This window comes from Taeniopygia guttata, chromosome 5, assembly GCF_048771995.1.
Source record: "Taeniopygia guttata chromosome 5, bTaeGut7.mat, whole genome shotgun sequence".
Classification (NCBI taxonomy): Eukaryota; Metazoa; Chordata; class Aves; order Passeriformes; family Estrildidae; genus Taeniopygia; species Taeniopygia guttata.
The window spans coordinates 34,092,437-34,119,445 of NC_133030.1; the positions used below are offsets into that span (position 1 = coordinate 34,092,437).

Genomic DNA, 27,009 nt, shown 5'->3' on the forward strand with positions numbered 1-27,009 from the left:
ATATTTAATTACTAAACAATCATCACATCTAACAATTATATCATTTATCATGTACTAGCTACACAGGCAAGGTACAAGGCCGACATGTACCCAGGGTATTTTTTTTTTCAGGGCCTACTAAGCTTAATTTTCCTTTTGACCCTAAATCCCCATGATTTTAGAACCCTTTTACTATCAACACTTTATTTCAAATTACAAACTAGTAGCTACATAAATTTTCCTACATAAATTTAATTTTCTATAAAATCTTTGAGTTAAAAACAAGAATTAATGCATTTGGAAGTATGAGATAATTTGACAAGTATTTGTTATTTTGTAGAGGAAATTACAATACATTTGTTTAAGAAAGTATTGTGCCTAAAAGTATTTTTAACTATATATCATAACTATTTGTTTAAAATTTATGTCTTTCAATAGAAGGGATTTTTCCATGGCTGTTGTCTTTAATTAGAAGTAATAAGACACCCATGCCTTTTCATAAAAGTATATATGATTTTAAAGCAATGTTTTCTTTATTTTTGTTCTGGTTTAATTCTACCTATTTAAACTTCATGCTTCTCAAGTTGAATCTTCGGGTTTTGCACTAAATGTGAATCTTTATGAACAGTACTGCTGTTGGCTAAATATTTCGTGTTTAATGCATACAGATTTTTTTCTTGAACAAGATGCTGCTAGGTGTGCTTCAAATTCGGTTTTGATTCTGGTGTTAACAAGACTAAATTAAACTTCAGAGGCCAAACTATATCAGATTTAGTGATATTAATAGATAAATGTGGGTGAGTCTGCCATATATCTTCTTACAATTAATCTATAGTTTAAGAAGACATTTTCAGAACAAGGTGTGTTTATTTAACACATTACATACCATTAAAATGCGGCTACAGATTCTATAAAAATAGGCAAAATCTACCTTAATATTTCACCTTGCTTTTAAATGTGAATATCCAATATCAATACTTAGATTTAATTTGATTTTTATTTTATTTACCCTTAAATACAGGTAGCTGTGTGTTTGAAAATCTATAGTCTATAGGGCTGAGCAAACGTACTTCCAAGTGACACATTTTTAGAAGGTCAAAATGATTAAATTAATTCATGTAGTTTTTCTGTTCATACTTTTTATTGACAGCCTTTGTTTCTTAAAGAAACTTCATTGCTATTTTTCTGTTTAAAGAGAAACATAGCAAAGAAACAGATGTGTCCCATATAAAATATGCAATAAATCTTGTCTCACAAATTCTTTGCTCTGAACTTTCTGACAGAAACTGTCAAATATCCACTTTAATTCTAGTATAAAATGTTCACTTTGTGTCATGGCGCCAACCACCATATGCTGGAATAAAGTCAGTAACCAGCAATAAAAAAAGGCAACGCATGCACCTTTGAAACAGTACAAGCAATCAACAGTGAGAAAGGTCTATATAAATCTATGGAGAATTAATCTCAGCTTTGCCACTATCCTGCTGTGCATTTACAATGAGACTTTGCTCCCGACCACCAGAAGTGGCTAACTTTGCAGAGGAGTGTATCCTAATGAGGGGAAAATATAGGGAAAACAAAGCAACAGCTTTTAACCCCCCCACCCCCAAGGTTTGGATCACCTAGAAGAGCATGTCCTAGTGTGTTCAAACGTGTGGGGCCACTACACATCACGGATTTCTGTACTTAAGCTGATCATGTGAAACCAATCTTAACTGAGCTCAATCAGCAGAAATAACTTGAGCTTTATAAATCATTGTTGTCATTCCACAGAAGGAGGCATTGCTGTGGATTTTCTCTCCTCAAACTTTTCAGGCTGCAAATTTCACACAGCTTTTCTGAAAGTAGTTTAATTATATTTGTATAATTATTCATTCTTTACCCAACAGATTAGCATTGGTTCACCATCAATTAATTTTTTTCCTCAGTAGTGCTCTTTTTTTTTTTTTTTTTTTGAGATGCCGTGCTTCCTACTGGATTTCAATAATCATTTAACTATTTAAAAATATTGTTCTTGGTATAAGAGTGGGCCAATCTTCAAAATTTTTACTTCTGCTTACAAAAAGAGATTGTAGTTACAGATAATCTGGATAGTTAGTTTTCCCAGACACAGAACAGATTGGATTTAACCTTGTTCTGTTTGAAAGGATTACAACTAATTTTTCAGTTCTGTAAACTGTTTCGATACATTTAGTCAGAGATTAATCTTGGAATTAAAACACAACATTATAGGCATTTCTTAGAGAGAAAGTAGAATTAGAAAATGTATCTCTCTAGTGCTAAGTACTAACATGCTTTAAAAAGTAGTTATTACCTGGAACACCAAAGTGTGGGAGAATGTGAGATTATTGTCTGTTACATTTTAACAGAATGGAGTTTCAAATAATTTAATTAAATGAATAAAATTGAAAAATGTAATGCTAACTCTTGTTTTGTAACAAATCCCTCCAGAATACAGGAAAATAAGACTAGTGTTCTAGTTTTAATGAAAAAAAATTCCTCTTTTGTAGGGAAGCTAATTTTAGTTTAGTTTTAAAATCTTCTTTCACAAAATACAATAGATGCATCATACTAACAAACATACTTTTTAAGAAATAAAAGAATTTATGAAAATAAATACAACTTTTTTTCTTCATGGTTAGTTTTAATGTTCTGGTAAAATGACCTTCAACACTTTGTTCTGGCACATTTATAGATAGCATTATCACTTTTAAAAGAAAACATAATTTCCTTGGATTTTTATTACCTATGATAATAAACACTTTCTTGAATTTGTGTTGCTTGAGCATGTTCTGCTGGTATTGTGTGTCTCTCTGTGTGTGCAAGTGTCTGCAATTCGTTATGTTTTCATAACATTAAAAATACTGAATCTAATATTTAACAATTTCTATATGGTAAACATTAATTTTTTTCTGGACACATACCTAAGATACAAGTTGGCAATTTATATTCCTGATAATCTGTGGGATACTTGTTTGTTAAGAAACTTTCCAAGAGTGCGCAGAGACTCTGTGCTGTAGGAGCATTTATGCATTCACATCATTGAATGTGGGTTTCTTAGTTAAAAAAAACTTTTGCACCACTGCAGAGGAAAATAAACTTGTGAGAACTGTTTCAGGGAAGGGTGATTAAGACCTCATGGCAGCAAGTGTTCTGAAGATTGTTTTGAAAGGATTTAAGATGTCTATACCAGTATTTAAACTGTCTTAAAAAAATGGCATAGCCAAGTTCTGTGTTAAAAATGTGATATATTTTAATTTAAAGATGAGATAAAAGAAAAAAGGTCATGTGATCACACTGCTTGTTGATTATTCCCCTGCCAATAATTTTTAATGCACTGTCCAATTTTGACCAAATGTGACAAGGTTAGAGATCCTGAGATACTAAGCTCTTAAAATCTCAATAAAAATACGTGGCTAAATAGACAAGAGTGACCCTATTAGCCTTCCAGGGAGAGCAAGGCTATATCATGAACTCACCCCTTAATTAAACATTAATGAATCCATCTGGGAACTAACTAAAGTACAGAGCCACAGTAGACCCAAGTTTCATTGATTCCATTCTCCCAGACCTTCTTGTTTAGCTGACAGCATAGGAGAAAAATCTCTTCATGAGCATGGGGCTGTTTTATCTGGGGATTTTTTGCATTGTTATAGAAAACTATATTAATCATACAGTCAAATACTTATATAGAATCCCCAGGCTGTTTGTTGAATTCCATGAATTCATAAAGCCCACCAATTAGAAGTTAGTAACTGGCTAAAGACAGTTTATCAAGTAATACGTATTAGAAAATTATTTGCTAGGAAGTTGTGTATAGAATATTTAAGATTTTTTCACTATTTCTGAAATGCAACATTTTTATAAGGCAAAAATGCACCACCATGAGAATGGTGGACTGCAGCCATGTGAAATAACTTGCACTCATATTCAAATTTGAAATGTAATACAGTGCAAGAAAAAAAACAGAAAATGTTTTACACTGTATGTATTCTCTCATGTTTGCTATGTTTATGTATAAAATCAACTAAGTAATAAGAATTCTTCTGTTTAGAACTAAATTAAAAGTATTACTGTTTCTCAAAATACAGGGTTATATTAGAAGTAACTCAATATAAAAATGTAAAAGTAGGAGAAAATTCAGGTTTTATGTATAGCTCTAGTCAGACAGATGTTTCTTGAGAATCTCTTCCTAGATCAGGATACAACTCCTTTAGGATTTTTGAAACATCATAATTTGTGTAAAATTTAAGATTATTGAGAAAACTTGCTCAATAATTAGAATTAAAAGTATAAATATCTGGAACTGCTAAATTCTTTTTTACTGTGAGTACCTAATTTCTGAGGTCTTCTATACTCTCTGCTCCTAAATCCTTTATTATATGTTTTTAAAATAAAACAGTTCTAAAACTAGGTTCAATCAGTATGAGATGAAAAACTTCATCCTAGTAGCATATAACACTAGATTAGAAAATTATTTTCCATGTCTTTAACAATTCCAAGGCCCCGTTTTCATACTGAGCACCCAGACTCACCCTTGTTAGTCAAACCATGTTTAACCATGTTTTTAAAAAACAATATATTCCAGAGTAATAATGAAAAAAAAAATTAAACATTAAGACAATCCATTTTCAGATTCTACATTCTTTTGCATTCATATGTGGATTTTTTTTTAATACTTGTTTATTTGCACTTGACATTTTTTAATTTGTTTAAAAGGTGCTCTTAATTTTATTTCCATTACTTTGAAATTGACATTTCAAGAAAGCAGATGCTGTCAGTGTCAGGTATTAAAATACAATTTCACATGTTATATAATATAAATTATTTTATAACATTTGTAATGTGTTCTATTCATGGCCTTTTATGTAGTGCCCAGTCTTTTTCTGGACAGTGCGATTATACAAAGAGTAAAAAGATTAAATGGGTGTTGATGATACTTATGAAAACGTTTATGAATTGTTAGCTACATGCTGTTGGCTTTGCTATCAGCAAGAACAATAAAGCTTCATACTGCATTTAAAACTACATATTGTTTAACATTCTGGATCAAGTTGTTGGACACCTTTACTATAATAAAAAAAATAGCTATAGTCTTGATTATCATGTATTTAAATTATCTAATTTGTCTAAGTTATCCAGTTTGTCTAAATCTTAGGATTCATCTCCATGGCTGTATGATTACTCTATGGCTGTGTGCTGTTGTACTGGGTCCAGCTGGGATGGAGTTAATATTCTTCATATCAGCCGGTGTGGGATGTGGTTTGGATTTGTGGCTAAAACAGTGTTGATAGTACAGAAGTGTTTTGGCTATTGTTGAGCATGCACATTGTCAGGGCGTTCTCTTTGTCCCATTCTGTCCCCTCAGTGATAGGCCAGGGTAGGCAAGAACTGGAAGGGATCATAATCTGAATGGCTAACTCAAACTCAGCATTCCATGCATGTAATATCATGCTCAGCAATGAAGGAGAGGAAGGGGTTTTGGGAGAGGTAGTATTGCTCCAAAAATGGCAAGGCATCTCTCTGCCCTTGCATCACTTCAGTTTGTTCTTCCCCTTATCTTCATGTATTGAACTGTGTTTATCTTGATTGGTAAGTTTTTCTACTTTTGCTCTTCCTATTGAGGTGGAAAGGGGAAAACTGAGTGGGTGGTTGTGGGGTGCATAGCTACTGGCCACAGTTAACTCATGATGATTCTAAAATAGCAGCTCTTGGGAAGGGGTTTAGATTGCTCATGGTAGTTCTTTGCAGCTCAAAGAAATGCCACGTGCTAGCAGGTGCATCCCTATGAAAATTTTGCTTTCCATGATGCTATATGGCTTGAGTCAAGGATTTCCTAAAAATTAAATCTATTCAAAAAATTTCAGTGTTAATATGTCTGTTGAAATCAAAACCAAAGAAGGCTTATTTCATCCCACTCTAATCCTTCTGGTTGTAGTACTACTATAGTGAGTATGCTAGTAGTGTGAACATGTCAAGGATTTTGTTCAGAAACAGAAAAACTGTATAACTGTAGAGCTTTTGATGGTCTTCTGTAGTCATTTTTCCCGCCTAGGACACCTTTGAGGTTTTTCTTCCACTCTCCAAAGCCCCTGATTAAACAGGGTTATTAAAGAATTTAATAATTGTTTAATTTAATATTAAACAATCTCTTGCATAACAATTGTATTTGAGGGTGGAAATAGATCTACTACACTTTTAGCCTGGGAGCCTTCTAGGTTCAACTTCTGATACCCAAGTATATCACCAATGATAGTATCTAAGAGATTGGGATCTCTGTTTTCAAATGGTGATAATGCTTTCAAAGCATGGTTCATGCTTTACAAAGACCGAGAAAATATGGTCAGTTGTCACTTGTTCTTCTAACTTGATAATGTCGCAGAATGTGACTTTCCTCACTTTGGGAAAAGATAACCCAGCTGAACCTTTTGGGGGGTATACTTTTCTTCCTCAGCCTTTAAATCAAGGGTTAGTATGTTTCTAGGATGGGGTCCATGTTTTGGCTACATTTCAACATGCCTACCTAAGAGGTTTTAGTTTTGACTAATGAGGAACGTGGGTTCCCATAAGACTAGAAATGTCAAAATAACCATTTTTCACTGTTTTAACAGTCTCTGTCCAGGCTTTATAAAGTTCCAAGAGGAATGTCAGTAGGGGTTTTGTTGTTTACTTTTAAGGTTGAGTTTTGGTTGGGTTGGGGTTTTTTCTACATCTTATTATAGATTCTGTCTTAATCTTAACTGTGACTGATTGGAAAACATGAGTCAGAAAAGACATATCTCCCTCCTCAAGGGAAAAAAAATTCAAATACCTTGTTTTAGGATTGTGATTTTCCTATGCAGAAAACACTAGAATTTACAAAGCAGTCTCTTAAAGTTCTTGAAGCATATATTTTTGAATCACAGGAACTTAGCCTTGGTATATAAAATTAAGAGTTCTGGTATCTCCATCCTGACAGCTAGTTGTTGCAATTTTCTTGTAATTGTGGAAATTGTCGCTGCTCCAAAAATCTTAGAAAATTTGTAAAAACTATATGCATCAGATCTTTCAATTATGAAAGTAATAAAATACTAAAAAATAAAAGAAAAGCTGTAATGTGCTAAATCAATACACTTCAGTGAGTTATCCTTCTTATGTGGGTTCATATATTTAAGGTCTGAGAGAAGTAACAGACAATCTGTCTAGTCAGACTCAATGAGTGTTAAAATTTTCACTAGAGTGGCATAGTAACTGAGATTTTTTGTGTAGTTGTGGCTACCCATTTTTCTTTGTTTGTCTTTCTTTTCCTTTCTCTCAACTTAGCGCATCATCTTTCTCGGCTTGCCTCTGTTAGTTACTGACCTTCTCAATTTTCAGTCTGTGCTGGTATCCAGTATTTTCTTTCCTTTGTTCTTTGTAGATCCAGTATTGGTTCTGTTGTAACTGGAAGTTGCTGTGCATACATTAGACCTGTTAAAAATAAATATTTTCTGGTATTTTCTCATTTTCAGTATAGTGTTTCATGTACTCTTCCATCCTCAAAAATTAGAATATGTGGAAAAAATAAGTAGGAGGATTTTGTTACCATTTCACTCTAATACTACTTCAATTTTTAAACTGTTAGAAGATCATGAATCTTCATGCTGACTTCTGCGTTTCATTAAAAGGAAATCATCACAAATATCTGATTCATAAGGCAAATTCATAAGATCATCTTGCTCATGTGTTCAAAGATGTCAGAAGGCCCAAATGTTACTTTGGTCCTTTTGTCCCTATTAAATATTGCAGTACATTTGCTGTGGAGCTTTCTGTTTAGTTTCCTCCTAATGGAACTCAGTTTACAAACACCAAAACCTACCTGCAAACCAAATCACTGCTCAATAAATGGGGAATACTGAGGAAATTTGCTTCAAAACCACCCTAAGACACCGTATTTCAGTGTTCACTGCAGTCAGGTTTTCTCTGATACAAGAGTGATACCAGGTGTCCATTTAAAAATAAACAAAATGTGCTGCTTATAGTTGGGCTATAGAACACTTGCCACAACAGGTTGTGGAAGTTAAAAAGATTATAATAGCTTGAGCAAAGAATGAGCAAGTTCTTGAAGGAGACTCCATTGAGGATTTAATTTCAATGCCATTCAATGCAGGAAACATTTTGTATGAGCTACAGAATCTCAGAGGCAGAGAGTTCACTTGGGGGAAGTGTGTTTGTCCTGGTCCATAATTCTAAGTGAGAACCTGTTTCAGTGCCTGCTAGGGGCAGGATATTGGACTGGATGAATCCCTGTGTCAGTCTGATATGGCTGTTAATATATTCTTAACTTGAGGAAACTGAAATCAAAACACCTGGTCTAAGGGTGAAAGGATTACCTCATTCCACTTCTGCAAAAAGCAAATCCTATGCAAGCAAATATGGTGTTGCTAGAGAAATAAAAAGAAATAACTTCTTTCACTTATGTGATTAATTTGAATTGCCATCAGTAACTTCATGAATTAAGACAAGGATTGATATCTTGACTATGGGGCTTTGAAGACTCTGCTGAGGAAATTGCATTGTTTCATGGAAACATATATCTGATAGCATTGATTGTGCTAGTCATTGCAGGTTGTGGAGGGGGAGAAAAAGGGCAGGATATTTCAGATTTTGAGTGGAAAATTAGTTAGAAGTTTTATGGAACATAAGAGAATTGCTTTAGTTTCTTGTCTTACACATTATAGAATTTGTTATACGGAGTTGTTCATTTATTTTCTTAACAAGTCAGAAAATAATAATTTCAAATAAATGCTTTTAAACAATTCCTGGGTGGACATGTTTACAGTTAAAAATACAGAAAATACTGTTTGCCATATAATACATATATTTTCTTCCTTCCTGTTTTCCCTTTTATTGGTACACAAATACAAACACTGTTACATTAATGTAAACTGTGTGTGTTTCTTCCTTAAAGTCACACCTTTTTTTTTTACTTTGTATAAAAAATTAAATTAATTTTTTCCACTGTCTTTCCTTAACTTGTTTCTGCAAGATTAAAAACAGCAAATCAGGTCTTGACACCTAACTGTAAAAGTATAAACATGTTGTCCTTGTTAGTAGTTATTGTGTTTCATGTGTAGGGATCTGAAGATACTGTTTCTGTTGTAGCTGGGAGTGTAGCTATGTTTGAAAACCAGAAATAAGTGTAATAATGAATTGTACAATTTTATACATAGTTCAGCTTGTGCAGTTAATTTTATATCATTATGAATCAATAGAATTCCAACCTGTGATTTCTGCTTTTAATGGTATAAAATTAAAATAAGGAATTAAGTATATTCGGTTAATTTTAGGCAAATTTTTGGGACCCTGAGATGAATGTAATAACTCAGATCTGCCCTATATATTTTACTTGCAGCTGTCTTGCCACTTAGATTTGAGGTGGAGAACCTAATCATATAGAATTAATTGCTTTCCTTGCAAAGGGCACAGAACATTGTTTCTGTTTATTTGCCACATTGAAATAATAGGAATAAATATCTCCAACACACCCAATGTAGGGAAATGTATGAGCTGAAATTAACTTTTTTTGTTAACAGCAAATGTGCTGAAGCAATCAATATTTATTTTCATTATAAACTATCATAGTACAAACCTCTTTGTCAGTACCCTTATAATGAAATTGACTCATTCAGGACCAGTTTCTCAATGGCCTTGTCTGTGAACTCAGTTTGCAACTGTATTTCAACCAGGTGCTCCTGTAGACTGAGAAGCAAAAAGATAAAAGTTCTTTATCATTGTATTAAAACATGTCTGAATTCTGTTTATATTAACATTACCACTTGCAGGATTATTTTAATATGGAGTAGGAATAACTTTTCCACAGTAGTATTATTTTATATATGTGGTATTCTGCTGGAGCTGAAGTTGCTCTTCTGTATGAAGAAGACTTGATCAACAAAAACTTGTCTTGCTTTGAGTATCCATGTCAGGAAACATTTTCACTAGTAGAGAATGCCTATCTTTTGAAAATCAAATTCTTTTAAGTAGTTCATGTGAGCATTCTGCAATAGAGGGGCTCAGATTCACTAACCGTATTTCAAACTTTTGGCTGATTTTTCAGAAAAAATCATGTATATGCCATACGTTTAAAACCTACTACATGTGTTTTCACTTGCCAACTTCCAAAACAAAACGTGATAGCTCTGTGGAACAATTGGTGTTAACTATGTTTGGTACCTGTTCAATTCCAGTTCAACTTCCAATTGTTTGTGCTGCAGAAACACGTTTAAATTTGTAAGTTCTGGTCTACAACAATAAAGAAACAAGTACAAATTCTTTTCTTTTTAAAACATCTGAAAGTGAAGTTTAATTATTTATGTTTTATTCAATTAAATCCTAACACTATATATTATAATACAGATTTTAAATTACTTTTCAAATCCAATAAACCTTATTGGTACAGTAGAAACATTCATTGTATACAAGAAAAAAGTAAAAACTGAAAATTAGCAAGTGTTTCCCACTTTTATTATACTTAGTATACAAATTGTGCAGTATTTAAAATAAGAGATATTTAATCTGTGGGCTTTCTAAAACAGTAAGATAGTAATTTATACCTTTAAAATGTTTCTCATTGGCAGCTAAAGAAGAACGGAAAAAAGAAGAGAACAGTTTGGAAAATGCTCAAAAATGGTAAGATTTTTGATAGTGTTTTTTAATAGTGTATTTTAATTAAAGATATTATTGAATTTAGGAATTACATTAAGTAGCAAAAAGTATCTGTATTTCAAAGAAGTAATATGTTTCCTGAAAAACTCTTATGTAATCTTCCAGGAAAACCTTCATTTGAGTTTTTATCCAAACAGTGTACTGTGTTTGAGGTTTTAATAATTATCAGCATTGAACTGAAAGAGGGTTTTACAGAAAAGATAAATAACTGATTAACTACTTTATGACATAAAAATGTATTTCATCATCACTGAACATTTTCAGCACTTGCACTTGGTTGCCTCAGAAATCCCAATGTTTTTATTGTTTGAATAATTGTGCCTCACTTAGGCCAACGGAGTCAAAGTATGAGAAAAGTGAGATTGATTTATAGATAGATAGTAAAATATTCAATAAGTTGGTTTTCCTAATACATATTGTTTACCAAATTGTAGTTTTGTGAAACATCCATCTTAGCTATGGACCTGCTATAAATAAACTGGGGTAAATTAATTTTTAACTTCCTATCAATATTTTTTATTCCTGGTCACTGGAGGCAGATCTGTGGTAATTTGGATTTTAATTGTGCTTTTCTCAGACCATACTCTCTCCACCTGAGACACTTCAGTTAGTTTTCGTACACAGTCAGGAAGAGGGAGATAAGGGGCACTTCCCAAATGAAGTTCAAGTGAACTGCTCCCATCTGTTGCAGAAGGTGCCTAAATATTGGCTGAACTGGGGCTGGGGCAGGTAAAGCTGGGGCTTTACCTCCTTATTTCAAGTCTCTGACTGGCTTTACTTAGCTACAAACCTAACTTCTTGGCTCAAGGCTCCTTCATATCCTACCTGCTTTGTAGCCTTTCTAGAGTAGAACAGACTCTCCAGGGTGGAGAGCTGCACCCCATTTGTAGTTGACTTAGGCAATTAGTTGTCCAGCACAGAGTTTGGGTTTTTAATTACTAGCTGAATATTAAGTATTTTAAATTACTAATTTAGAAAGACAGACAGTAGCCCAGGAAGACAGACTAAGATGGTTGAAAGCAAAGGAGTGCTACTGGGGGCTGATGAAGAAAGGAAGAGAGGATGCAAAGTGTCAGGATGAAGGCAGAGAGAGACAGTGCAGGATTTCAGGGTCCCACCTTTGGATGCTGCAGCTGGGATGGTGAGGGGTTCTGTTAGGTAGAAGAGTGCACAATGTACCTGGGGGTGTTTTACATGAAGCAAACCTGAGAAGAGTCTCTGTTGTTGCTGCTTTTGGCTGAGCTACCCCAGTGAAAGTGCTGTGAACAGCTGAGGAGCATTTGGCCTACCCAAGTGAATGTAATCCAAATTATGTTGCCCAGTAAACATAAATGATTTTAACCATGTAATTATGGCTAAGATATTTTAGTATTTTTAGAGTTTGAAAACCAAAACGTTTTACACAGATATGTAAAGCTGTGTTTTATTTTTTGTTTGTTTATTTATTTTTCGCCTCATAGTGTCACTGCAAGATCCATTAACTCTGAATGTTATAGCCTTTTATACACATATTTCATTCTGATTCCTTAAATACGGAACATCAGTTAACTTGAAATATAGTTAAATGTTTCATGCAAGTCCTAGTAAGAAATGTAAAAGGTTATCACATATGAGGATTTTAAAATCCTATTTTTTTTATAGCTTACCTTGAACAATATGGGATATTGTACAGCATGGTTTCTATCTTTAAAGTGTCAAAAAAACCTCAGAGCATATTGGCTTATGTGGCTAAAATCCAAGCTTCGTTGTGAAGTAGCTGGTGTATATATTGCTTTATTTTGGATGGATAACTTCTGTAGTTTTTGATGGATACTTTACATTCTTCAAGCCTAGCTAAAAAGCTTTAACTATAAACTAAGTCAAAAAATCTTGAGCCTAACCTTGGTTTTTCTGTATGAAAACCTGCAATGTGAACTATGCAAATATAAATGAAGAAGGATGCCAAAGCTGCATCCATAGTTCATGGTAACATGGTTGGAGACTCATACTTGCTGGTCTTCAAAATTATTTATTTAATTTCCAAGATTTACACCTCCTGTGTTTAGGTTTAGAACTTATTTGCAACTCTAAAGAAGAATATAGATTTCTTCTGACTAAATAAAATTATTATTACTAGAAATATTACTTATATGGTGTTACCTTTGCTTTTAAATTATGGCATTATTTTTAATAAATATCACCAAATATTTCAGGATTGTTGTATCTACTTTGCAGAGAAAAGTGATTCAACTTTAACAAAACTGAACATACTTTTATTTATATAAGTACCTAGTTATGTAGATTGTTCCATTTTATGTATACAAGGCAATGTCATAAAAGTTAATGCACAAAAAGTTAAAATGCTCTTGGAAGTATTGTCTGTACTAAAAGAATACTTTGAAAATATCCAGCTGTATAGCATTCAGTAACAGCCACATTATAACATCTTTTTAAGAGCATTAAAATACTGGCAATGTATTTTTGTAAAATGAATTGCTTATTGACACATGTGGAAATAGATTATTTTTAGTAAAACTGTTGCAAAAGTACTATTGGCACTCTCTGTTGTTGCTTGGTTGTTGCTGCTACCAATTCTCCCTAAATACTAGAAGATTATTTTCAACCAAATCTAGAGATTTTTTATTGACTTGGTGTGTGACTCTTCTAGAGTTCTTCAGTGAAGATAAATGGGAGAATAGGATCTTCATGGAGTGCAGCAGAATAAAAGAAATAAATATATTACAGCATTTCTTGTAAGGCAACAAGTTATGTTTTTCTCATTATAATTGAACACCCATGATTTGCCAGTGTGACAGATCTCTGTGCTGGCTCATGCATCTCTAAGTTATCCTCCTGGAAGAGAGGTGGGTGTTGGAAGGTTAGTTGTATTTAGTGTGAATTGCTGCTGTAGTTTCCAAGGGTAAGGAGAAGTTATGGTCATTACCTGCCTTGACTACTGAATCAGAGAAACTGTTTCCCCAGTGGGCTTATGCAGTGACTGGTTTCTTTTCTTTTTCCCTCCCTTGCAGCTTTGAAGAAACAGTGGGATACTTTGGGATAAAGCCAAAGCCTGGCGAGAAGGAGATCACACCAAACTACGTTTTCACGGTGTGGTATGAATTCTGCAGTGACTTCAAGACCATTTGGAAACGAGAGAGCAAAAGCATTTCCAAGGAACGGTAAGGTTCTAATAAAGTCATTAATACCATTTTAGATGTCTGGGAAACTGCTGCTTCTCAAACCCAACAAATTATACTCCTATATTTCACAGGCGTCATTGTTTTCTTTCAGATCTAATGGACATCAAGGAAAGATTATTCCCTCAGGGTGCGTAGGAAAATTCACCAAAGCCATGCTGTCCCCACAAAAAGATAAACACATATAATCTGATAAATTACACTTTTGTAACCCCTTCCAATTACTAGCTAGTAAAATGAAAGGAGAGCTGTGCTAATTTATAACAGATTGCTTCTCTGTGCATTTTCATGTTGAACTAGCCTAAATGAGGCGATATTGCTGTCGCAGACAGTACAGACAAATAAAAGTGAATGCTTTTCCAGTTAATATACTGCACTTGCATCAAAGGGAAGCCCCAGAGATTCAGGCCACACTTAGCATAGTGTCGAAGCCCCACACTGAATTTACAGCGCTACTTCTGAGTTTTGGTGTCCTGCTGAGGACATCAAACTGCTTGCCGCTAGATCTCACAACAGTCTCCTGATTTTATTAGTTAGAGTAAAAGAACCCAAAAACCTAAAACCTTCAATTATTTTCTTGATTTTCTTGAAGAAACTTAAAGTCTTTTACACAAAAAAAGCAATTCTACTACAAGCTCATCACACTCAGCATGTTACAATTCATTTGAAAAGTGGTAATGTAGTCATTCCTTGGAAAAGAATGGAGCAATTACTTTCAGAATGAAATTTAAATCCAGGTGCTTATTCTAAATTGACAGAGATTTGGACTAAAATGTCTTTAAAAGAACAAGCAAAAGTAGAACACCCATTTGCACTTATATTTTTTATTTTGTTTCAAATCAGTGGGGCTTTCAGGTTCATAGAAGGTAGATTTTTTTGAAGGACTAGATGCAGAAGTTATAAATTCTCAATTATTAACCATATCAGCATTGTTTTATAGATCTTACAGTTTTAAAACACTTAAAAGTTGTAGCTTTTTGTATCATTTATTGATTGATTTTGGAAGCTGACAACTGCAAACGTTTACAATGAATCTTTTATTTCCTTGTATCTAAATCAGTACACAAATTTGGTTTACATGTTAAAAATGGTATAAAATTAAAAGTCCCAAGCATGTTGCTATGGTCACGATAGAGCTCATTTTGGGCATATATTTTATACTGAATTGTGACTTATTTTTATTCCAAAAGCTGTTAGGAGGAATAGAAGTTAACTGCCCAAGAAAAAAAATCCAAACCATACATCCTTTCTTTTTTATATAATTAGCGCCTTGCTAATGGCACACAATGATCCTTTCAATTCAATTTGAAATGCCTGATGTTTTGACAGTACATAGCTTCTTAACTAACTTAATACAATAATCAAGAAATCTTTGTAAGTAGATTGCTATATTGTGTGTTTTCATACTTAGGTGACAATTTATTGTGCTTTAATAACTGTATCAATCATATCTACAAATAAAAACACAGAACAAATATATCATCAGTTCCTCTGACAGATGCCTTTATTCCTGTTCCATGTAAAGCAATACCAGTAGAATGCAGAACAGCAATTACTATAATACTTCTAAGTGCTGACACTTTCTGGGTCATATAGACTGTTCTTCAAAGCTCACTTCAATTTTAACAAAGTTTCATTGGTTTCAAAAGGACAATTCATTGTCCTTTACATTCAAATTTGGATGATTCATCAAGGTGATGACCTGTTAAAATGAGAAGCCTTGTGTAAATAGTAAATTAGAATGACAGAAGAGCTGTTTTCATAATTCTAAATTGTTCTGCAGTGTGCTACTGAAAAGGACACAGTGAAATCAATAGATTCGAATAGGGAAAAGCTTTTTTCATCACCTGAAAATGTCTTGTAGTCTTGATTATTTAAGGATCCTTTTTAACAAAATATGAAACTAACAATTGATGAACTGCTGTCCAAAAAAGTTTGAAAGCAAGGGAAGAGTCATTGTACACACTGGTAACTAAAAACCTTAGAATGATAGGAATGGACAGCTGTCTTCCTTAACTGGTTAATTAATTGGATGCACTATTTGTTGTGCATTTTTAAAGATTTCAATTTAATTAAAAAAAAAAAAGGAAAGAGAACATTTTTATCATGAACCCTTATTTTGTTTTGAAGGAAGTTTTAAAGAGGAAGAAACATGAATGTAAGTTAGTAATTGCAAACTAAGGTTCTGAAACTGAGGCATTGATACCATTATGTGAACATGTTTCCAATTGGATTCCGTTTCAAATTTCATTAGCCGAAAAAACCCAATGTAAAATGTGTAGGACTTAGCTAATTATTTACATTTACATAGGAACGTTAATATAGTGGATTGTAATTTGTCTCTCAAGAAATATTACACATAAAAAATTAATGATAATATACAGAATTATCATTAATCAAAGGAATATTTAGAAATGTATTAGTTTAAATTTAATAGTAGTAAAAATAAATCAAAAGATCTATTATTCCAAAATTAAAATTTTATATCCCAAACTAACTCCATTGCATTGTATAAGAGACAACTTTAAAATCTCTGAGTTTCAGGAAAAAAGAGTGCTGTCTTTAACTAAATGACAGTCTCAGCTGCGAAGAACCTGTTTCATCTAAAGCTACTTGGCTCCCAAACGTAACACAACTGTAGGAATCTAATGAGATTTCAGTGAGACTTTTTCTTAAAGTAAGGGAAACACTTCAACTGAGCTGCCCTGCATTTAAGCTCACCGTGAAAATAAATTAGCTGCCTGCAAAATATAATTGAGTCATTGTCTCTTTCCTGGACAAAATTCACACATAATTTAGGAATGCAAGATGGAGTTACAGACAAATAAGAAACTATGATATGAAGATATGATATATGATATATAAATGACAATAGGGCTAAAATGAAAACGATTTTCCAAACCATATGCCTGATAGGAATATGGCGACAGTTTACTTTTCCTTCAATACCGGAACTTAAGTACAATGAAATAAAATTTGTTTTGACAATCATATTATCTGTAAGAAACAGCTTAATGTAAGTGCACCAAAGGTTGGAAACATGTCTTTCAGTGCTGTTTTGATTCAAAATCCAGCTTTGTTGTTGACGGCTTTATAATTTACAATGTGTATTCATTCAGGTACATCAACTGCTTTTATGCTTTTTTCTGTTTATGAAATTTTGAGATGATAACTGAATCGAAGACTAAAAAGTTGGAGGTTTTGGCAATGAAATACTTACAGCAAGGTGGATTGCAGATATTTCGACTGTCACTTCCTTTTCTTAAACTACTAATTTTATTTGCAGTGGGCATGTCTATGAATTCAGAACCAAAACAAATACATATTTATAACAACTTAAATCCATTATATATACATATATGAATGCCCATCCATAAATCAATTAAAGCATTTATGGTGCGTTAAATTACATTTAAGAGGATGTTCTAGACAAGTCTGAAATAAGGAAAAGGTATAAATACAGAGAAGTGCTTGTAGTTTGCAGTGAATTTCATCACAAACTGTGATTATATTTTGCAAAAGAAATGTGACAAAGATTATAATAATGTGTTTATGCCTGTTGCCCTTCAGATATGAAATAATTAAAATAGGAAAGAATTGCTGCTCTTAGACTCACTGCTGTCTCTTGCAAAGATTGTTACAATGGTTACTGTACTGGATGAAGTAATCTCTTTCAGATAGAATATGCATGCAAATAGGCCAGAATTCAGAAATCAAAAACAGAACCAAAATTTGTCTCAGTAGCTGGAGAAGACATGATCATTATTTAATGGGCAGAATTATATTTTTCGTCTTGAAAACAGAAACACCATGTCACAAGTTGTCACAGATGGTAAAAGCTTGCATTGCTTCTAAATGGTGACAATACAAAATCATATTAGAAAAATCTACAAAGGTTTACACATTAAGGGAGTTTTGGCTGCAAAAGCATTCTGGGGATTATCACCAGGATTTGGCTGTCTTTATATACTCCTAAATATCAGCCAGTGGCCATCTCAGATGGACTAAAGTATATTTTTGTTCTGTAGCCCTTATCTTCCTATTGGTTTTTCTTATGCACCCACTTTCCTAAAATAAAATCTAAAAAAAAAAAAAATCTTATTCGTTATGACTACAGAAATTTCTGATTTACTTTGTAGATAAACCACTGTCAGTACATCCAGGAAAAAAAAGAAACATATCAAACATATTGGCAATTTGAGGTTTGATGACAAAATCCACTGACAACATACATTTTACTGTATTTTACTAATTGAGTTAGTGAACATTTATTTTAAATGCAATCTAATGATTTAATCAGTAATGACAAAGTTCTTTCCAGAAGATTTAGGCCCAAAGGCTTGATAGGCAGTTGTATTGTACAACACATTAATAGAAGTGGCAACATTCAAACTTCATAATCTGATATAAGGCTTCTAATTTTAAAGCTAGCCAAGTACTCTGTAAAATCATCTGCCAGGCCAGGTAATGCGCAAACATTTGTCTTCTAAAATTTTGATACTGAAATCTAACATGTTTTATTTCATGGACTAACAGTTTTCAGGAAATGGAGCTGTGACTTGAGGTTTAGTTTATGAGCTGCGTACAGAAATAGGACTGAGTAGAAAGGCATTTAACACATGAAAGGAATTTGAGCTCTGGGGATTTCTCATAGTCCTAAGGGAAGTCACTGTTCAGCTGTGTTAAGGATCTGGACTGGATATGCAGCTTGGCTCTAGATTGAACAGTTGATGTTGACTGAAGCTACCTCCACTTGTTCATTTCCACCCATATCTGAAATTTTGTTTGCACAACATTTCTTTATGTCAAAACAGTTTTATGGGAGAAATTTAATTGTTCTAGTCATGGGAAGCTCAGGTGACACAGAACTGTCATTCCAAGTTATTTCCTAACCCACAGCTATCCACATAACCCACTAGCTGCATGAAAGGAGCTGTAGAAGCGAAAATAATGGATTTTCCAGATTATTGAGAAGCTGAGAGAGAACCAGATAATTTGGTTTCTGTTGCCACACAATAACAGAGCCAGAACATGAGTATGTGAAAGGCAATTGGTTCATTTACAAGCAATTCTGGTTTTCCTAACTGAGGAACTTCAGAGGGTAGAATGTGCCAGTTCATGCTGCTTTCTCTCTGACTTGAGTGGAAAGCAGAGGTGAAAATTATAATCAGTTTGTCTACTTAGTCCCTGGCTTGGTAATATCTTTTCCTGTAAGGGAGAAACATATTTTCTATATTTTTCTTACAAAGGAAACTTTTTCATAATAAACACAGGCTTATGTTTAGATTAGGTTTCTGCATCCCTAGGTACAAAATAAAAATAATGTCTTTATTTTTCACTAATAACTTCTAATTTGAGGCTTGGCTTTTATCCAGTCTACAGAAGACACCACCTGCCACATAGAGGCAGGAAAAAGCTGATTACATTCCCATTGGTTATAGTAGGGATACATATGCAGTATTGGAGTCATGATGCTCATATTTTAAAATACATAGTTTTGTTAGTTTAATTCAATTTTTTTCCACATTGTATGCTAATGTGCAGTACTGCTCAGTTTGACACCATATCTTCTTTATTTATTAAGGTGCATTGACTTCTTTTGATCACAGTTGAAGGAGAATAACGTTTCTTTTGAACACATCCATGTTGCACTTCATCAGATTTGAAGGTTTAAGTGACCTGCATTCCATAATGTTTTGGCCTCATGATTAGGCTAAATTAGCCATTGGTCAGGCTGGAAGGGACCACAGTGGCTCACCTGGTCCGGTCTCCCCGCTGAAGCAGGTCATGCTGGAGCATGTGGCACAGCATTGCATCCAGACAGTTCTTGAGTATTTCCAGTGGGGAGACTCCACAGCCTTTCTGGACAACCTTCAGTGTGCAGTCACCCTTGTCTCTTGTGTTGTGGTTCACCTACTCTGTCATCCCTTCTTTGTCCTCTCCAGTGCTCTCTGTCCAAAACTGTCCTTGTCACTGTGAATTTAGATTGTGGCCCTCGATCTCAGGGCTTGATTCTATTTCAGCATCCTCAAGGTAAAAACCTTCTTCCTTATATCTAATCTAAACTGACTTTTTAATTTAAAACCATTACCCCTTCTCCTTTTGCAATAGGCCCTGCTTAAAGTTTGTTCCCATCTTTCATTCTATTTTTTCTATCCAGGTTTCCTAGTAATAGTGAAAATATGCCATAAAATGCACAGAGCTAGACCTATATTAGTGACAGACATAATTTTCAGTCTAAAAGTTGGTAATCCCTGTAATTCTCCCTTTGGATGAAAGTGTGGACTCGACATTTAAAAACTTTTTGAAAACACTTCTAGAACCAAGGAGAATGTGATCAGATAGAAAATGTGTTCAAAATAGGGAAGAGTTTGGAAGCTGATCTATTGGTATGATTCTGCTGAGAAGAAAACTGTCTTGAAATCCATCATCATCTTTGCATAAACATTGTAGCTGTGCTGTGCAGTGGGTGCAGTCATCCTGCCTTAAGAAGGAAACTGTGCAGATCAACAAAAATAAAGGGATGAAATTATATGTTGTCATGTAGTTGTTTACATGTAGAAACAGGGAATGCTAATTAAGTTCTTAAAGTATGCTAGCTGTATTTAAAAAATGTACATAATAATAATTTCATACATATGTATGTGAGGCTGTAGTTACAGCTTGAATCAACACTGTAGCTAAACAGTTGAAGTTTAGCTGAAGTAGTGTAGCTGTTTTCTCCTCTTATGAAGCACTACCAGGAACTTGCCCATACATGCTTCTAAAGTACATAGAGAAGACTTTTTCTTATTTCCAACATTGATAAAGACAACGATGGACTTATGAATATGTTCTTTGTTTTAAAAAGAATCCAACTTGCTGCTAGTGTTACAACAAGGAAGTGCACATCAGTAATTGCAGCTATAATCCACTTTTCTTTTTGCTTTTCTTCCAAAATTCCTCAAAAATTGAGTGCGTCGAAAGTGGATTGAACTGGACATGGTATTTTAAATACTTTTTGACTGGCCATAGCAATTATTTCTGCCAGTGGAAAAAGTTAAATAGGAGAAGAAAGTAGAACTTTTCAGTTCAAGAGTGCCAAGAAATGTTTTGCTTCTAGTAAAAGACTGACTTGGTGTACATTACTGAAAATTGATTTGCTAAGTTGTCCATGCTTGTAAAAATTCACTCCCAACCTCATTCCTTTTGCATTTTGTATATGGAATTTAAAGTAGCTGAATGTACCATCACTATTAGAGAGGCACTTAGCACTGGGCAGATCCTCTATTAGGAGTGCCAAGAATTTTCTTTCTTTTTTATCACTGTTTAGCACATAATTTCCTATGGACTTTCCAGTCCGTACAAGGAGAGTAAAGTCCCTTTTTCTTTAATTCTCTGTTTCTCCTCTTCCTCCTGATTAAACTCCTCATTGGGTTCTTCTGTTAAATCCCCACAGAAAGACAGGTTCTGTATGCAAGACCCTGAGAGCAAAAGGCAAGAAGCAGAGGAATCAGATGTGTTCTTCTTGCCGCTTATCTCTACAGTACTCTTGGCAGAGTAGTCTCTAGTTGTACACAAGACAGCTTTAACTACCCTGAAACAAGAACCTCTTGTACGTCCTATTGCCACATTAGTGAGCCTGGTCAGTCAATTCCATCTAAAACAACACAGAAAATATTAACAAAAAACTGGCAGATGCTTTCATGTCAAGGTTTTCAGAGGAAATGTAATGTATAGCCTGGCAGATGGCCTGCTAAAATAGCATATTCTGTGCCTAGAACAGATTAAGCCAGCTAGCTCTTTTTTTTCAGAGGAGGATCTTTTTGCTTTGATAGCACAGCTTTTTTGGTGGGAAAGATACTCCATAAAATCCAGATCCTGAAAGAACAGAGAAATAATTTTCCTGATGACATTTTCAAGGAGCAATACAGACAGGCTGTCCTTTTGCTTTTGATTTTCTCCATTTGAAAATGTACTTTGATCTACTTTTGGTAGTTTATTTAAAGTGCCTTCAAATAGAAATAGCAGTTTGTTGGGCTAATGTGCCCAAAAAAAATGGTACTGGTGAGGTTTCTTACAAAGCATAGCCAGAATACCTTTCATCAAATCTAATGACTCCTTTTCTGTGTTTCAGAATTAAAGTGGCTCAGCAATCAGTGAGCAAGTTAACTGCAGAGAAGAAAGTTGAAACGAAGAAAATCAATCCTACAGCTAGCCTGGTATGGTCTGGTTTTCAGTATGACATTCCAAAGGGGTTTTGTGACACCATTCTTGTCATTCAGAATGATGGCTGGTTTCTACTGTTGTTGGAGAGTGTAGTATTTTTAGTTTGAATGCAGCAGAGTGCTTTTCTTCCTGAGGAGAAATGTTAAAGCTTATGCCCTTTGGTAGTCTACAGTTATGTTTAACATTTAGTTCAGTTGTGCCCAAGCATGTCTCTGCAGCTTTAGATAACAAAAAGAGCTGCTTTTGTGGTTTCTTCTTCCCTTCCACTGTAGTCTCTTGTATTTTCTTCCATACTTCAAAGTGCAGAAGCTCACTGCAAATATTTGTCCAATGGCTGGAGTGTCCGGTTTTTTCAAAGCCTTAAAAATCTTGTTTTATCTGTGGAATAGTGGTAGAAGGGATTAAATCCCCATTTTATTCCTTGTTTTACACCAGTGTTTTTGATACAACACAATATCTAGAGGTCTAATAATTTGAATTGTATATAAATCCTTTTTTTGTCTGTGTGGAAGGCACATAGGTTAGAAAAGCATTTCTCAAACTCTAGAAGGTAAGAGCCCAAGGGAAGGAAATGTACTTGAAGGCATCAGGGTATTATTTCCATTCCCAGCAGAGCGTATCAGTTGCAGATTAGGCAGCAGAGATATGAATGACTACACTTGCCTGGAAAGAGGTCATTAAGCAAGATCATCTAGCTAATGCTAAATTAGAGCCCTTATGTCAGCAGAAGCCATTCCAGACATGAGAAGGTATTAGAGTCACATGAATTTGAAATGTATCTGGTTTTCTGTAGCTACAGTGGTCTTCACAGATGTGTATTTTTAAAGGTACACAGTATTTGACAAGTATGTAACGAAAGTAAACTCAGCTTTTCCACAGTAAGTAATGTGTTTCAAAGTTTTAAACTTCTTTGAGTGCTCCAAGCATTTTTTAAAGAAAACTGAAACTGTGACTTATTTCTCCATCTTCTAGACCAAGTGCTCATGGGAACTTAAACAGAGATGGAAAATTATAGATGACAATTATAATAAAACTCTTTTTTTTCTTTAACAGAAAGAGAGACTACGTCAGAAGGAAGCCAGTGTGACTGCCAACTGAAAGAAGGTGAATGAAAATGGTGGAGTGATTTCATACCTTGCCTGATGCTTTATTACACCAATGGCCCAGGAAGCACCTTATGTTAGATACTGAATTCTGCGTTGCTTATCTGTCCCAAGACAATCCATTAAAGACTTTCGAGTTCCTTCAGAGGGGTTTGTATGTTCAGTGGAGGAAATTCTAAGAAGGTTTTTACATGGGAAGTCAAAATTTTTTTTCTGTAACTCTTCCTTACATTGCTTAAAAATGCATCTTGTTATTAATGGTTAATTAAAATATTCTTTGTATAATGTATTAACATGGAAAAGCTAAAATGAGTATTTTTGGATACTGAGTTAAGTTATGACTAACAACCTGTAGGTTATTTACGGGGCTTTATGTAGATGAGAGCAAATATGCCATTCAGTTCACAAAGGTCAGCATACTTTTTTGTTACTTCAGGAGTAACTGAGGTAAAATTGACTCATTCTAAATAATTTTACAGTGTCTAAGTGTTGGACGCATCTTTCTGAAATTTACTAAATGTAATTATAGATTCATGCTGTATTTTACTATAAATATTTTTATAGATGCTTCAGCTTATGCCATTCATTAAAATGGGAGTAATATTTTGAACGTAAAAAGGAATATTCAAATTAATTAGTTTTATGATTGATGGCATAACAGATTTATTATTTTTATGGTTTTAATCTAACATTTCCTAAATTTTGAGCTTCAAAAGAAAAAAAGATAAAATGTATATTTTTATTTCAGCATATATTGCAAATACCAGTTCCATAAAATGATGAGTTTGAAGGTCATTATTAATGAAGATACAATAATATCTTTCCATGGAGTTACACATTTGCCATTAAATATTTGACTTTTAATCCTGTTGAAAGCTTTCTTTTTAATAGCAATTATCTCACTCTAAAATACATTATGCAGTCTGCTTTTGTCCCCCTATATTTGTATGAAGAAGGTGTCAAGCACACCTATATATTTATATATATATATATATATATATGTTTTTTAATTTATATATACATAATACAATAAGTAAAACTTCAGAAGGAATTAGCAGGGTCTTGCTGTCCTCCTGTAACATTATCACCATTGCCATAAAGTGGCAAAGCCTGAAAATAACCCTACTGAATATCCACCATTACTTGAGGATTTTTACTGCGTTTTAAGGATTTGGATTCTTAGGAGGAGAAATCTGGAAGCAGAAGTTAATTTAAGGTAAAAGAGAAAAGTGATTCTGCTTGCTGTCCACAAGAGAGAAACTGACTTTATGATAGTGGTGTATGAAGTTGGTTACAAAGAGAAATTAGGTGAAGCAAAAAGGTGCAAAAAGCCAGTAAGGGAAAAGCATTTGTCCTTTGCTTTATAACTGGAAAGAATATACATGAGACAGACATCAGTTATCATAGAGCAAATTTGATAGAGAGACTGAGATGAAACCTAGGCAAAGTCACCCCTAGCAGTGTACATATTAAGGAAAATAGCAGTTTTGGAGACCCATTCATAAATTAACTTAGGATTTCAGTGCAGGTTTCTTAAATTAGTATCTCTCTCATTCCTGCATAAATAAAAACAAAGGACTCAAGAGTCTCGTATGTTTGGGAGTTTCTACCTGCTACAGATAAACTCCAGATGTTTAAGAATAATTCTTATGAAAGCAGTCAACAGTATGCCAGCAAAAATAATCTGATTTGTAGTATTACTGGTCCCATTGCAGAGAAGAAAATTTCAAAGATTTAAGTTTCCTGTCTTCCACTAACTAGGTGAAGTACATTTCTTTCCAATACTTTTAGTGATAAATAATAGGAGCAATAATGCCTATAAAAGCCAAAGAACAATAGCAAGCAAGGCAATTCTGATGAGTGTTTAAGCAAATTGTGTTTATTTTTTACATCATTTTCTATCTATCATGAAGATAGTGTATTTTGCCATTTGACCTGACTGAGAGTTTTTCAATGAAAAGTATTACTTGAAGTATTATTCAGCAAGAGCAGCACTGTTTGTGAAAATGGATGGTCTTGAAAATTCCCATTAGCAGTATATTGTGGAAAAAAGGTTTTAACTTATTGAAATATCCTGTTTCAAAATTTATGAATGTGAATTTTCATTTTTCAGTTTAAATTGACTTCATTTTGAAACACTGAGAAATGTATATAAAAAGGGATTAAAATTAAAATTATTCATTTAAAGCATTCCTTGATCAGATTTATAATTCTTTTATCAGATTAGCAATTTGCCAAGGTTTTGAGAATTAAGGCTATTTTTTAGAAGATTCAAAAACTTACATAGCACGGGGACCTTTCTCCTTTGTAATTTTCAATTGTATTGGTTTTCCTCTCAGGTCAGAGTTTCTGATTCCAGCTTAGCCCATGACTTAAATCCTCTATTACTAATTGAACTATTTTTAAATGAAAAGAAGAATTCACATAGATTATTTTATTCATTGTTATTAATCAAGACCTTAAGACTCCTGGATGGCGTTCATCAGCTAAATATCACACTTTCCCCCCAGTGATAGCCACAAGTGTCTCCAGACAGTGATTGAAGCCACAATGGTGCACCTGCTGGTTTTAACTAGAATTGTGTACTGGAGAGGAGATAGTTACAGATATGTCCATATACGCTGTTTATTGATGAAATATTTAGGCACTTCAGGCATAACAAATATGCATCAACCAGAACTTAGCTTTGGGTTCACCAAGTGTCACCAAACATTATGTTTTAAGCTTTAGCTTTAAGCCTCACTTTACCTTGAGCTTCCTACTTTGGGGAGAATAAAAGGACAGAAGGAGAAAAGAAAGAAACTACGAAAATGGAATGGAACAGAAGGCTGTGGAACACATCTACATTGCTGTCAATCAAGTAAAAGAGTGGACTCAAGCCAAGCTGCAATAGCTAGGCAGTTACAATTTTCTGGTCTATTTAACTTAAAATACCTCAACACTTCACAGAAGTCACTTCTATGACTGTAAAGTAGATGTGGCTTAAGAGGGGGAATTTTGTGTTGTGTTTTGGTTTCATTTCTTCTGTTACTGCCAAGCTTCTCAAAGACTGTAAAGGAAATTACTATTATAACCTATTTTACTCATAAGGTGCTTATTCCCCACAATAATAATATACAATACTGATTTATAAATCAAATTATTAGGAAGATTTCAGTGTAGATGAGTAGATAATTAATCTGCAAAGTGCTCTTTACATTATTTACATTACCATTTGTTGATTTTTAAATGGAAGACCTTTTAGTGTGCTTGAGATTTGACAATAGAAATCATTTTTTCCTTATATTTTTACTAAACTATGAGAACTACCCTGGTGTTTTGTCATCACTAACCCATGCAATTTTTTTGCCTTGTGTTTTATCATAGGGTTGTAAATGTATAGATTAAATATTGAACTTTTATATTTAACTTACAATTTTTTGCATCGAAACAGAAACTATGACCTTCAGTTTCTGTATATAAATATTTCTATTTCAGTTTATTAATAATTAATATTTTTTGATGCATCTTACGGTATTAAGGTAGAAAATCTATATGCTCTGAAATTCAACACTGTTTTGGAGATTCCCAAGCTAGGTCTGAGAAAACTGGCATTTTGGATTGCGCAGTGAGAAATCCCAGAATCATAGAAACCCTAGTTCCTTAGCAGTCAAAGGTTTGAGCATATGCAAGAGACTTTATCTTGGGTACCATTAGCATGGTGCCAGATTTAAATAACTGTCTTTCCTTTTAGATATGGCCTGCTAATATCATTACCAAACATTTCCACTGCTCAATAGGGTTTAAGACATAAGAATTCAATGCAACTACTTTAGAGATCTGAAGTTCAGAAGTTGTACAATCGAAATTGGCAGAAC

General features: G+C 33.8%; 1 protein-coding gene across 8 annotated transcripts in view; it reads left to right on the plus strand.

Moving 5' to 3' along the window:
- Positions 1–25,342, plus strand: part of FMN1 (formin 1) — a 172,622-nt gene extending 147,280 nt beyond the window's left edge. For 4 of the 8 annotated variants that reach the window (XM_030274542.4, XM_030274539.4, XM_030274545.4 and 1 more), the window contains 4 exons: positions 10,578–10,629; positions 13,674–13,823; positions 21,958–22,042; positions 23,103–23,294. In XM_030274542.4, coding sequence (XP_030130402.4) covers positions 10,578–10,629; positions 13,674–13,823; positions 21,958–22,042; positions 23,103–23,147 — 332 coding nt within the window. In that variant the 3' untranslated portion in view covers positions 23,148–23,294. Of the gene's footprint in view, positions 1–10,577; positions 10,630–13,673; positions 13,824–21,957; positions 22,043–23,102 lie in introns of all 8 variants that reach the window. The other 4 variants (XM_030274541.4, XM_030274538.4, XM_030274543.4 and 1 more) reach the window with 2 other exon arrangements.
- The last annotated feature ends 1,667 nt before the right edge of the window (positions 25,343–27,009 follow it).